The 14,978-nt window shown below is 35.8% G+C and overlaps 2 protein-coding genes across 2 annotated transcripts; one reads left to right on the top strand and one right to left on the bottom strand.

Moving 5' to 3' along the window:
* The first annotated feature begins 3,288 nt into the window (after nt 1–3,288).
* Nucleotides 3,289–4,926, top strand: LOC115957702. Its single transcript, XM_031076012.1, has 2 exons — nt 3,289–4,261; nt 4,349–4,926. Exons 1-2 carry the CDS (start codon nt 3,431–3,433, stop codon nt 4,364–4,366), a joined length of 849 nt encoding a protein of 282 aa, XP_030931872.1. The 5' UTR covers nt 3,289–3,430; the 3' UTR covers nt 4,367–4,926.
* A 633-nt stretch (nt 4,927–5,559) lies between these two features.
* LOC115956089 (ras-related protein RABA1f) lies at nt 5,560–14,978 on the bottom strand. Its single transcript, XM_031074552.1, has 2 exons — nt 14,559–14,978; nt 5,560–6,430 (listed from the first exon to the last, which is right to left on the bottom strand). Exons 1-2 carry the CDS (start codon nt 14,777–14,779, stop codon nt 5,998–6,000), a joined length of 654 nt encoding a protein of 217 aa, XP_030930412.1. The 5' UTR covers nt 14,780–14,978; the 3' UTR covers nt 5,560–5,997.

Below are 14,978 nucleotides of genomic sequence, written 5' to 3'. Positions count from 1 at the left end.
TCTAAGGGAATCCTCTGAATTCATGAGGATCCCTTGGGATTCTGGTGGACATGGGAATGTGTGAGTAAGTGGGGAAAGAAATAATAGCCACCCCACTAACAAAGGGCTATAAAAGAAGGCTGAAGCAAGGGTAAAGGGGGTTGGACATTGGAGAGAGAGAGAGGGAAAGAGAGGAAAACACAAAGAGAGGGTGAGTGAACACGCTGGGATATTCAGGGGGATTAAAGGGGAGTACTATCACTTATTTGGGGCCTTGATTGGTAGGATTGAGTACAACCCCCACGTATAAATAAATTGCAAGCCCATTATTGCAGCAGAGACGATTCTGGGCACACACATTAGGGTTTAAGAAAATTTTAAAATTTTATTACAAAAAAATTCAAAATTAATTTTAAATATTTTAATCTTTTATCATAATTTTGTACTTTGATATAATAAATTTTGCACACTACATAAGTTCTCCGTGTCAAATGGCTCAAAACATACATGTATTTCAATAAGTTAATTTAGAGTGACTTAGTTTCAATAATTTTGTAAAATACTATTTTTTTAAGATAAAATTTTAATTAATCCCACTGGCATACTACTATATAGTTATATAATAATATATTATTTAAGAGAATTTAGAAGGTAAAATGCTACTCATGAGTATTATATATATTATGTTAATACTAAACTAGAAAATACAAGAACTTACCACCACAAACCTAAACAAGATTATTAAGTCATTAAGGATGAGGCTTTGCTAAAAATATTACCATTTCATTTTTATTCAATTATTTATTTTTGGCTTTACCTCCTTGCAAAACAATTTGAAGAGATGCAGAATAGCGTTGAAACAAAATACTTTTGCAACTTTCTTCAAAAAATTAGGGAAATTGGCAATGCTATTGCCGATTTCTTAAAGCAACTAAAATTTTTATTTTACTATATTTTTTTTAATAAATGGACGACTTTCCTGTTTTCTTTGATGTTTTTAATTGACAATAGCATTGCTGATTTTTAAGTGAAACATTACATTTGTAATAAAATAAATCCAAAATTTATTGAGTGGTTTAATATTGATAAAAGTTACACCAATCCTTAATTCAAACTGCTATAAAAGGAAATCTTTAATTCAAATCCAATATAATAGTCAAGATTCTTGTCACTCAATTGATACTGTTAAATGTTTATAATAAACACATTTAGCGTTCAAATCTCCACTCTTCCAACTTTCAAATTATCAAAAAATAAATTTAAAATATAATATAATGATTTTTAAATATGTAATATAATGATATTAAAGGTATTACAAACTTAATTTATCATATAAGTTTTATAATCAAATTAATGTGTCATTTTTTAAGCACATAACAACAAAATAATTGCTAACATTCTTGCAGTTTAACTAGTTAGCACTTGACACCTCTTGGTGTTTTTAAGAAAAACATTTAGCTTTGTTTGTTTTGAAGTAAAATATTTTGACATGTAAAACATTTTCAGGTGTTTGGTATGACAAGTAAAATTTTTCAAGCAAACCACCAAAACCGATGGCTCAACATTGAAGTTGTTGGTGCTAGAGGTTTAGTGACTGGACCATTGGAATTGGCAGTCATAGTCAAAATGGTGGCTCCAGCGATCGGACTATCGATGTTCATCGTTGGAGAGGTATCTTTGGTGACCGGACCGGCAACACTGGTGGACAAAATGACATCTTCGGTTATTGAACCTCTGGCACATGTTGCGGTGTAGCATCTTTGGCCATCGAACTACCTACACCATTCGCTAGTGAGGCATCTTTTGCCGCTAGACCGTTGGAGGCTAGAGGTGTGCATGGGTCGAGTCAAGAGGTTTTTTCAACCCAACCTAAACCATCAAAGGGGTCCAACCCAACCCAACCCAACCCATGTGAATCGAGTTAGACCCATGTGTTTGACATTTTTTTTTTTTGAAATTTACTATTATTAATATTAAATTGAGAATTATAACTATACTACCACAAATAAGAGCAAATTTATAACCAAATTATCCTGAGTATAACACCAACCTAACATAAATTATATGAGGAGAACTTAGAGTTTGAGTTTTATTTAGGAAGAGGGATAAAAAAAATAACAAAATTGTATAATATATTTTTAAATTTTTAAATATATATTAAATATAGGTGGGTCGGGTCGGATTAGGTGGATTTGTGAATCTTATGACACAAACCTAATCCGACCCACTGTAAAAACAAATTTCACAACCCAACCCAACCCACCAACCCCTAAAAACTGACCCAACTCGACGGTTTGGGTTGGTTTTGGCGGGTTGGCTACATCCCTAACTGGAGTGGAGTCTCTGACCTCTAGCACCGATCGTCGAAGCAGTATCTTCGGCCACCTGACCAGTGACCTAGCGACTAGATGGGGGAATGGAAGCCACTATGCGTTTTTGGAAAATATTTTACCAAATTTTCAAAAGTAAAACATTTTTCAATATTTTATAAATGATTTTACAATCAACAGAAAATATTTTACAAGTTTGACTATATTTTACTTGTAAACAAACACATGAAAATAAGAAAATATTTTGCAAAAACTATTTTACTTCAAAACAAATGGAGTGTCTCAAATCATCTCACCTGAACTTTTGATGTATAATAATAATAATAATAATAATAATAATAATAATAAAAACTGATCACATTTAGTGTCACATCAATTTGTAAATTTTTTTTCAAATAGAAATTGATACTAATTTTAGTGGTTTTCAATCCCACAATATTTCCCATGAAGACGTAAAGAAACTGGTTAGCTGTAATCCTAAATTCTAATTAGAAATCCCGAAAAATTTTGTTCTTATTACTCGAATATAGAAGACCAATTGATTAAGATGTACTATTTCTCTTGTTTTTTTAACGTGTTAGACGTACTATTTATAATTTTTTTTACAGGAAAAAATAATTCTAGTAGATTACAGAATCCTCTTATAGGCTCTTAGCATACCATGTCTTAATTCTTATCTAAGTTCAAAGGCTCAAACGGTGAAACCCCATTAAATTTCCTTGTATACACGACAATTTATGTTTTCGAAAAGGAAAAACAATTAAGGAAAATATTTTGATCCTGGAGTGTAATGATGTAATGAGTGTTTATTATTATATATCCGATACGTATTTTATATGTTGGATAAGTTTTACAGCAAATAATTACATACATATGTGTCCCTAGCTAATAATATTGTGCATCGATACGATCCCACTCTAATATTAAGTCAGCTTCATATCAATATCAAACCTGAATCGGTCTCTAGCTACCACAAGACACCGCTGTGAATTCCGTATATATATATAGATGCAACAAGAAACATTAATTACTCCTTAACCCCACCTATAAAAACCCTTGAATCCTTGGTATTTTTTCCAAGCAAAAAAACTCCCCTATATTTCTTTTCATTTTCATTCCCAATGAGAAAGAAAAATAGTAGCAAATTAATCATCCCACCATGGGGTGACTTTGACCCTTTCTTATTATCACATATACTTTCGTTTCTTCCCCTCCATGACCAACTGTTTGTCACTCCTTACGTGTCTTGTGCATGGCTCACTGCAACTCTAGACACCCTCTTCCACAACTCCATCTTAGATCTCGTTTTGATCGATGAGCTCGACGATGAAATCCAACGGCTGAGATTCACTCATCTTCTTCGACTTGCTATCAATCGGTACCATGGTTGGGTCTCTATTTATCTCCCAAGGAAGTACATGCTTAGTTACTTTGCTATGGTTTACATAGCCGAAAGAACTCCAATGATTTCAAGTCTTATTATGCCTTGTGATGTTGCTTTACATGCTGGCCTTGTTCACACATCTTTGCTATATTGGGAAAACCTTAAGGTTTTCAAAGCAAGACTTGATTCCCATGAAGGATTACTATTACAACAACTTGCTGATTCTTGCAAAAACATTGTTGAGCTTGGTGTTCATGGAGAAATAACAGAGAAGGAGGTTTCAAGTATCATAGAAGGGTTCCCTCGGCTAAAGATTTTGGATATTTCAGAGTCTACTTTGTGTCACAAAGCTTTGAACTTGCTCTTGGATGGAAAGTTGAGGAGCCTTAGGGAGCTAGACATTTTGCATTGTTCGATTGTCGGTGATGATGGAAAAGACATAACTCTCCCTACATCTCAAATGCTGTCCATGAAATTCAACAGGGAAATCCAAGAGAAAGCTTCTCAGTTAAAGAGTGTCAAGTTCACACATTGCTTGGGAATCTATTGTAAAGCACTGCAGGGAAAAGTATTCAGATTTATTATATAATTATTTTTTTCAACTTTTGTATACCCAGTTTTATGAAAATAATATATAAATTATTACATTGCTTAGGAATCTCTTGTAAGCTAGCTGTGCAAGGAAAAGTTTTTGAGTGGAAGTGATCTTTCGGCGAAATAGAATATTCAACTATATATGATAAGGGATTAGCGAGTAACAAAGGTAAGTATATATCATTATTATAGGTAGAATGTTATGAAGATGACGATGACCACGATAGATGGCTGCAGAACACCATTTTATCTCTATATGGTTTGTTTTGTGATAAGCAATGATGTTTTAACTATTATGCAATTTATTGATATATGCTTTATATAGTTTTGAGTTTGACTGGTTGTTAATGTTATATTAATAATTTTTTTTTTCTCATGTTCTTTCCTTCCGGATATTAATTTTCAATATAATAAGAGCTTTTTCATGTTTTGAGATATCTCTGAAAGTTTGAATATCGATTGAATTTTTATGGCTAAATTCCTAATGGTTATTATTGGTATATGATGATTTTGAATTTTCAACTCATAGTTTCCAAGGTGTGCTGGTGTGGTGCTTTCACCAATTGAATTACAATTCCGAGGAAAGAAAGTATGCATCGATCGTACATATTGTTACGATTTCATTTAAGCGGTGTTTGGTAGAAGAGTTTGATTAATGTTGTTTAAGTGTTTTTAATATACTTGTGAAAAAAGTATGTGAAAAAGTGTATAAATGTGTTTAAAATACTCAAAAAATTACTCAAAATAAGCTACCAAAATGGACCCTTAATTTCTACTTTATTTAGATTTGAATAGAAATCTAAAATAGTGATAAATTTTTTTTTTTTTTTTTTTTTGATAAAGAAAAAGTGATAAATTTGATAACCACATGAATATGCACTTTTAGTAGGAAGGTCTCACTGATTGCGTCTGCCGACTAGGCTAATCGCGTATGGACAAAATATACAAAGGAGCACTTGACACGAAAGTTATCTATGAACTTTTTGGGGACCCACGTAGTACAAAAAAGCCAAGTTGAGGATCTAGAAAAAGACCCTTCAGTTTGTTGCCCTTAAACGTGGACCATAGATCGCAGCTGACTCATTAATAGGTGTTTGTGGAACCACTCCGTCGGCTGTCTTTTTCTATAACGTGGACCATATATTCTCTCTTTTAGTTTTGTTCATTATCTTAAACACATGCACTCGACAAAAGCAGCACACCATCTTCATTATCCATGGTTGAAAATATCTAGTGGAATTCACTAGTTTCATTTATCCTTTATTTATTTTTTTTATTTTTTTGTGGGTTCTGGCCTTCTAGGGGGTGGGGAGGGGGATTGGTACACGTGCAAGAAACTATATCACATAGTTCAGCAAAAAAAAAAAAAAAAAAAACTATTTCACATCATCCAAACATTGAAGAACTAATCTTTCATCAGATACAAGATTAAATTGAATCCAAAAAACTCTTTCTATAATCTAAAGCAACTAAGTAAAACAAAAAACTACAGCAGCTAAGAAATAGAATTGAAACAATATACCACAAGAAATATAATATGTGGCATTTCTTTGGACTGCAAATGTTGAGCCCGCCTCAAGCTTAAGCACCACCATAACAATTAGATGGTAGTGAGAATATCCGGTAGTTGCAGGTGGAAATCCTCAGATTTCAAGGGCAGTGAAATTCGAAGAGAAAAGATTTAGCCTCCTTGATATAACTCTTTATGATTTATGCAGAGCAGCAACCAACTTTCTTAACAGCTGAAACATCATCTTTGGTTCCAACATTTATGGTTTGTCCTATAGGCAAGACTGCAGGATCATCTCCAATATCAAGTGCTTTCCGGCTGACCACTCGATATATTTGGGTTAGCACTTCAGTGAATGCATTCTCAACATTCATAGACTCAAGGGCAGATGTCTCCATAAAGAAGGTGTTCTCTCTTTCAGCAAAGGCTGTAGCATCCTCAGTGGATACAGCACGCAAGTGACGTAGGTCTGCCTTGTTACCCACAAGCATTATCACGATATTGGAGTCTGTGTGATCCCGTAGCTCCTTCAACCATCTCTCAACGTTCTCAAACGTGATGTGGCGGGTGACGTCGTAGACAAGCAATGCACCCACAGCTCCTCGGTAGTATGCACTAGTTATTGCACGGTACCTATGGCATCAAACGATAGAGGTATAATTTCAGAACTAAGAGGATAACATTAGAACCAAGAATTGGAAAAGGGGGGAAAAAGAAGCTTTTTTTTTTGGTTCATATATGTATTGCCTATTGACATCAAACGATTAAAGTAAATAATTCAGACCTTCAGAGCAATGCAACAGTATCATTTTATATTGTGATTGTAATAAAAAAGTTAGTCATATAAATCACTACCAAAATCACTGAAGGGACATTGTGAATCATCCTCCACCACCACCCCCCCACACACCCCCCCCCCCCCCCCCCTAAAAAAAAAAGATTGTTAAGTTTACATGTGCACTTGGTAGTTCTTGAACCTACCTTCTCACCCTCTTACAAGGGACAATTTGTCATTTAAGTTGAAGTTCATTAGCCCAAATCACAAATCAAATTATCGATGAATAAATTAGAGATTATGTACACCAAACAAACCACTTCTGCAAATTTCAGATGGTAGGGCCCCTTACACTATGAACAAGTACAGAGGAAAAGATTTACCATGCCTACAGTAAAATCACATATACCATAGAGCTGTATCATACCCATGTCTTCCATTTCAGTTAGTCTCTCATCCTATGATAATGCAAATCATATGAGTTCTAAGTGACAGAATAATGCACACACACATACAGGCAACAATGCACGCACATTCTGGCCTTACGCCCTTCAAGTGATTAAAAAAAAATGCATGAGGTGTTCTTAGAAAATATAGGTTATAGAAAATGTTGGCTTATGGGGAGGGCTTCTTTTTGTGTGTGATAAAATTTTATTAAACCAAAACCTCATGTGCACTAGATGCGTGACTATTAGTCTAAGATAGCCTAGAATTAAAGAAGAATAACAGTCGAAAAGAGAGAGTCAATGAAACTACAGTAAAATAAGTATCAGTAGGACCCAAATCCCAGGACTAGTCAAACAATTATCTCGTAAATAATGGCTTCGATTTCAGCAGAGATGCTTCATCTTCAAAAGTGCAATGATTCCTCTCTCCAAAATGTCCACAAGGGCATGTGGTAACTCTAACAAGCATGGACATGGACATGGACATGATGACGTGGAAATTCTCAAAAATTTAGGACACAACACTATGGCAATATGACAATTAATTAATTAAAGGGGGAAATTACACTTTATCACCCTAAACTATGCACTAGATTACACTTTACACCCTAAACTATCCGAATGCACATATTGCACCCTAAACTATCAAACTTATCATGCTTTGCACCCCGGTGTTACTTTTGCTGTTATGTTTGACGGAATCTTATTGCACATGACAAGCACATGCTTCTTGCTTAGATGGAACAAATTTAAAAGACTGAAACAGCCATCTTCAAAATCAATTAAAACAAAGGACCCTGCCTTAAAAGTATTGGAGCCTTAGCACACCAAATTCTCTTTCAAGTGAAAAGTGTAGTACTAGCCTCAGCCAAGGCTGCTCAAATAGAAACGCACATCAAACCTAACATTGCTATTCAACCTTCAACTCAAATGATCAAGGCCCTCTCTCAATGGAATACTAAAGTACAACATGTCAAATAACAATCAATTGACTCCAACTCTCAATCATGGAAATCTTTGATAATCTGACACGTAGGCCCTTCACTTTGATAAATTAGGTAAGAGCCAATCAAGGCCTAATTGGGTACAATCCTTCAAAGATTGATTCCCACTTTACTTAACACACCAAACCTCACCTAGTAGCCATCCCATACCTTGGATTGCACATGATCCATAAATCTTTCCCAACCTGCCCTAATTCTCCTCCATAAACTACAAACATGGGTACTCCTAACCCCATTTGTGGACCATGCATGTCTTCTTCTCCAAATTGCCAAAGCCATTTACCCAATAAAGCTTGATTAAAAGTGGGTAATTTCCTTTCCCCCAAACAATTGGCCACATAAGTTAGAATCATGCTTTCTAAAAGAGTCAAACTACCCGCTCGGACAAATAAAACTTCTTCCAATCTCCTAGCCTTCTCAATAATGGGATTACAAATTGATCTTACAAGGTAATTCATTTGTTACAGCACAGAACATCTGCCATGTTTTCTAACCTTTCAGTTCTCCTACCAGGACAATCTCACTCTTACCTAGATTCACTTTCAAACCTGACACCACTTGAAAGCATGGTAAAACACGTGATATAAAGGTGTTCTACATTTGACAAACCCCAGTTGAGCTGTGGCAGTGTCAGTAAAAGTACACAGCTTGAGAGCACTTTGATAGTCTGATTACCTTTTCATTGTTTCAAAGGAAAACATCACCTCTTTTAGTAGTAAAAAGAAAGCAGAAGTGAAAGAAAATGTAATAATTTTCCTAGGTCTTCAACTCTAACAACTAAACCAATGTAAACATAAGCAAATTTACAGCTTGTTAACTACTCTCTGTAGTTCTGCCCTTATATATAAGTACACAATTATTTGTGAAAACTGTTACAAGCATGAGATGCAACTACCCTAGAAATTATATACCAGTGGTGTAAACAGATACAAGGCAGTAGGATAATTGTTAAAATAGTTCAAAACATGATACCACCAAATGCTAACTTAGTGGTAACATATCCATTTTGATAAATTCCAGAGCACGCTGGATACCTGGTTCTAATATTACGCATTAGAACAATAGTCTGACAGAAACGCCTCACAAAAAACATATCCACATAAGTTCTGTATTGTTCATGTCACTAATCATCTTTTTGTCAAGTAGTTTCATTACAGACTATTATAATTAGTCAAATTAACAATCAAATACCAGATACTTGGATTTATCAAAAGTTTAATGTTGCTTGATCTAATAACTTGTTTTCATTAAAGAAAATGACGTTAACAATACAAAAAATAAGTAGGATGATCACTAGAGTGGTGTTAGGAGGTTATCTAAGTGGATTTTCTATTGACATTTTTCTGAGGGGACTCAATGTTTATATCTCATCTCCTCATTGCAGATGATACACCTTTTTTGTGAGGTAAATTCTACACACATTCGATATCTTCATTGTATCCTTGTGCTTTGAGGCAGTTTCAGGCTTGTGAATTGACTTGGGCAAATCTGAAATCATTCCTATAGGAGAGGTTCCAAACATTGAGGAATTCGCAAGCAATTTGGGGTGTCAAATTTCATCTCTTCCGATGAAATATTTGGAATTAGGATTTCCTTTAGGAGCTTCTTTTTAAGCTAATTCTATTTGGGATCCTATAGCGTATGCAAAGGAGACTAAGTTGGGTGGAAGAAAATGTATTTGTCGAAAGGGGTCGTCCTACACTTTTTTTTTTTGATAAGTAATAAGATTAATATAAAAAATGGATGCCCTAGTACACGGGAAGCGTACAGGAGTCAAACAAATCAAGTACAAAAATGACATGATCAAGAAACTCAAGAAAGGAAGAGAATGATTGGTTTCGCAAAGCTGACAGCCAATCTACTAAGGTTCTAAAGAAAAATAACTTGAGGTATGATATGGATCTGTCATTATCTTCAAAACACCTGCTATTTCTTTCCCTCCAAAGACCCACATTAGACAATGGGGAACAATTATCCATATATGACCATTCTAATGACGGCCAAACCACCCTTCCAACAAGCTAGGAGTCCCACAACTAACTTTGGCATATCCCAGCTTACTCCAAATAAGTTGACCACAAATCCATGGCAACTGGATAATGAAGGAAAAGATGGTCAACCAATTCACCATTACACTTGCACATATAGCAATAATCCAATATCAAAACCTTCATTTTTCTTAAATTGTCAATCGTCAGACATTTCCCCCAAGCTACAATCCAGAAAAAGAAAGCCACTCGAGAGGGGATCTTCTACTTCCATATGCTTTTCCAAGGGAAACACAAATCATTAGAGCTCACTAGCAAAAAATAATAAGCATTAACCATGAACCCCTTAGTTCTATCTGGTTTCTATCTTATTTTATCCTCCCCAATCCCTTTTACAGAAGTGCCATATATGGTATCCATGAAGCTCAACATAGCCTCTAATTCCCAATTATGGACAACCCTAAAGAAACTTACATCCCAATGAAGGGTTCCATTAGTTAACTTCATAAGCTCAGCCACACTAGCCTCCTTATCTCGAAAAAATCTAAATAATTCAAGATAGCTTACAGCAAGAGGTGTCCCCCCACACTATCAGTCTCACCAAAACTTCACCCTCGACTCATCACCTATTTCATACACAATATAATGAGACAAAGAAGGCCATCTCCAATTGATATTTTTCCACAAACTAACACCATAAGGACTAGCAACTGAACTTGTACACCAGCCACCCCATACACATCCATATTTCACCTCTACCACTTGCTGCCAAAGAGCATATTTTTCAAGCCCAAATCTCCACAACCACTTCCCAAGTAAAGCTTCATTAAAAATCCTCAAATTCCTTATCCCTAAACCACCGGAAGAAAGAGGATTACAAACAGTGGCCCATTTAACTAGGTGAAATTTGGGTTCATCCCCTAGACCACCCCATAAGAAATTCCATTGAAGTTTTGCAATATGATTAGCCATAAGCAGGGTTAGGAAATAGAGAGAGGAAATAAGTAGGCAAATTTGATTGAGTACTTTTAATTCGAGTGACTCTACCTCCCCTGTGTAAGTACAAATGTTTCTAACCGACTAATCTCCTTTCCACCTTCTCCAGAATCAGGTTCAATATTGTCTTATCTTTAAATTTTGCACCCAAAGGAAGACCCAAATATTTCATTGGAAGAGTACGTTGCTTACAGTCGAGGACATTCAACAATATCTCAATATTATGAACCACTCTCACAGGTACTAATTCTGACTTACCCAAATTTGTTTTTAGACAGACCAAAAACAACCTCAAACCAAATAAGCACCATACGAAGAATCAAAATCTGATCAAGGTCAGCATCACAAAAAATTAACGTGTCATCAGCAAAGAGGAGATGGGGCACCAACAAAGATCTACCCTGTAAATTACCTACATGAAAACCTGACATGTGACCCTCATGGATAGCTTTATCCAACATTCTTCCAAGAGCTTTGATGCCCAAAACAAATAACAAAGGAGATAAAGGATCTCCTTCTCTCAAACCTCTGGAGCTCTCAAAAAAACCATAGGGAGAACCATTAATAAGAATAGAAAAACGAACATCAGATAGATAAAAGAAAATTCACCTCATCCACTTATCAGGAAAACCACTACGCTCTAGCAAATTCATAAGAAAGCCCCAATTCACATAATCAAAATCCTTCTCGACATCTAGTTTACAAAGTAATTTTGGCATACCAGACTTCAACCTACTGTCAATAAGAACTGGGTCAAGAATTTCCTTGTTCATAACAAAAGCATTCTGTGAAGCTAAAATTATATCTCCCATGACCACGCGTAGTTGAGTAGCTAAAGCTTTAGCAATAATTTTATAAACCCCCCAACATGTCTAATAGGGCGAAAGTCCTTGACTTCTACTGTAGTAGATTTTTTTGGAATGAGAGTAATGAAGGTTATATTCAAGCTTTTTTCAAACTGACCTTTAGCAAAGAAATGGTGAAACATAGCCATAAGATCTAGTTTGAGAATCTCCTAGCAAGATTGGAAAAAAGACATAGGAAAACCATCTAGCCCGGGCAATTTGTCACCATTGAAATCCTTAATGACTTCAAAAATCTTTGTCTCCTCGAAAGGTCTCTCCAACCATTCCGCTTTATCTTTGGATATCGTTGGAAAGTCCAACAAATCTGGAAGAGATCTAACAACTTGTTGCTCAAAATATAAATCCATGAAAAATTAAGTAAAAGAATCCGCAATCATATCCTGATTGGAAGACAAACTCCCATCAACCATAAGATTCTCGATACCATTATTTTTTCTATTAGAATTGGTCATCCTGTGAAAAAATCTTGTATTGGAATCTCCCTCTCTCAAGTGCAGCACCTGCCTCACACTTATTAAGAGTTCGTTATCTGGTCTCCCCACTTATTCCTTATATTTTTTTTTCTATTACCTATGGGCGTATCAAATAGATTGGAGAAAATTCAGAGGGATTTTCTTTGGGGTGGTACGGGTGATGAATTTAAGTTTCATCTAGTCAACTGGAATATTTGTTGCATTATTGTTTGTAGTGGGGGCTTGGAAATTAATAAATTGTTGACCTTTAATCAAATTTTGTCGGATAAGTGGTTCTAGTGTTATGGGTGTGAAGAAATTGCATTTTGGAGATAGATGGAGAGTTTTGGTGTTTGGGTGTCTAGGGGAGTGTATGGGGTGGGTTTGTGGAAGTGTATTGGAAGTGGATGGGATTTAGATTCAAATGCTTCATTCATTTTGATATTGGTAATGAATCTACAGTTAGATTCTGGCATGATCTTTGGCAAGGTGAGATCCCCCTCAAGGAGAGGTATCCTGCGTTGTTCCTTATTGAGTGAAGTAGTGATGCTACAGTGGCTTATTATATTGAGCATGGGCATGGTTAGGTGCATTGGATTCTTATCTTTCTATGTGCAGTGCAAGATTGGGAAGTAGACAGTGTGCCTCGGTTGTTGGTGGAACTCTACAACACAAATATTCAACAAGGGAAGGATGATACATTGGTGTGGACCCCTTCGCCTCAACAGGGTTTTCAAGTGAAGAGCTACTACAACACTTTGCAAAGGGGGTGGTGCAGACTTTCTTTGTAAGAGCATTTGGAAAACTTGTATCCCTTCGAGGGTTGCTTTCTTTTCTTGGTGTGCGGTGTTGGGGAGGATCTTGATTGCATGAGTAGGGGTCTCTTTGTTACCAAGCGGTGCTTTATGTGTAATGTAATGGGGAGGATGTGAACCATCTATTTCTTCATTGTTGTGGCTAGGGATTTGTGGTCTATGGTAATTCATTTGTTGGGTGTTTCTTGGGTGATGCAACTTTAGGTGCTGGAGATGTTGGAGTGTTGGAAGGGGCTGTTTGGCAGGAGAGGTATTGGGAAGGTATGGCAAGCGGCTCCTTAGTGTGTATTTGGAGAAAACATAATGCCTGCTGCTTTGAGAACCAAGAACTCAGTGTTGTGAAGTTGGAAGTATTTATTTTTGAAGACTTTATATGAGTGGACTTTGCTGCATGTATCTTTGTCAGTAGAGGGATTATTAGATTTGATGGATTCTTTGTAAATTGTTTTTTTTTTGTTCTGTCCTCTACTTTTCTTTTGTATCATTTTTGTGCTTTCTTCTGTACACAGCTTGTGTATTGGTATTGCACTTTTTTTATTAATAAATTTATTTACTTATCAAAAAAGAGAGAAGAAAATGGCAACCATTCTAAAACGATTTGCACTCTAGATATTTCATTCCTTTTGACCCTAACCCATGCACCAGTCAATAAAGCAAGCCTAGCTACATGAATAGGAAATGAGAATTCGTCATAAAACTCACACTGGCAACCATCAAAATATACAAACTGTAAGCCACAGATCAAATATAACCAAAGCTTGTCCAAAATTTTAGAGCAGAATATAATAAGGTCAATATTACCTTGGTTAAGCCTGATGAGTAACGATATAAGAGATTTCCCTATCTAAGGTGGTCTGCAACAGATATAAACTAAGTTTCATATTTAGTTAATCTTGGTTACTGCTAACTTGTTGAATTTCTAAAAGTAGGTTAATTTAGGCTCACTTCAAAACTAAACAGGGTTGCAAATAAACTGCTAAATCTTGTAAGTGCTTAAATGACTATGCGCCATTTAAGTAATTAAGGTTGACAATCATCCACCAGAGAGTTATAAGTCTTCCTTGTATCTTTGTTCATATCTTCATTAATAAACCATTGAAATGGTTGAATTGTGGAAAAACAAATCGCTAAACATAATAAAACAAAAGGTATTAAAAGACTCCAGCTGGTTATGTACACAAATGCAGGAGACATGTGGAAACCCCTAACATTATTCATACTGCAGTAAGAGAGAAACTTAAAACACACACACACGCACTTGCTGTCTTTTTCTGTGTTTTTAAACAATTAATAGTGCTCCTAGCCAAGGCCGAGCAATTGGGACAGGGACACGTTGCTATCTCAGAACTCTCCTTTCTTATTCTTAATAAATAAAAATATTAAGAGTCTTATACAAAGAAGAAGAAAAGATGGGAAAACCTTTCTTGGCCAGCGGTGTCCCAAATCTGGGCTTTGACAATTTTGTCGTCGACACGGATGCTGCGAGTGGCGAATTCGACACCGATGGTGGACTTGGACTCGAGGCTGAACTCGTTTTTTGTGAAGCGAGACAACAGGTTCGATTTGCCTACACCTGAGTCTCCTATTAGCACCACCTTAAACAGGTAGTCGTAGTCGTCTTCTGCTCTGTAAGCCGCCATCTTTATCTATTTCTATTTCTATTTCACACACTCTGTCTGAATATTCTCCAACAAACTCGGATCGGATCAATATTACTCTACTACTATTATGCTCTATGTTACGTTTGATCTTGAGAGAGAGGCAGAGAGAGCGAGAGTTCAAATAAATTTGGGAATTGGAAACGATTTCAAAGACCAACGTTACGTTTAGCATTAGCAA

Source organism: Quercus lobata, chromosome 8 (assembly GCF_001633185.2).
Source record: "Quercus lobata isolate SW786 chromosome 8, ValleyOak3.0 Primary Assembly, whole genome shotgun sequence".
NCBI classification, from domain to species: Eukaryota; Viridiplantae; Streptophyta; class Magnoliopsida; order Fagales; family Fagaceae; genus Quercus; species Quercus lobata.
The sequence above is the reverse complement of the archived record's forward strand: the minus strand, read 5'-3'. Positions and strand labels throughout refer to the sequence as shown.

Bases quoted from the DNA above. Each gene is read 5' to 3' on its own strand.
- LOC115957702 (XM_031076012.1), top strand. From the start codon at position 3,431: ATGAGAAAGAAAAATAGTAGCAAATTAATCATCCCACCATGGGGTGAC.
- LOC115956089 (XM_031074552.1), bottom strand. From the start codon at position 14,779: ATGGCGGCTTACAGAGCAGAAGACGACTACGACTACCTGTTTAAGGTG. The intron at 6,431-14,558 runs GTTTTCCCATCT...TTGATGCCATAG, and splicing joins GACACCGCTGGCCAAGAAAG to GTACCGTGCAATAACTAGTG.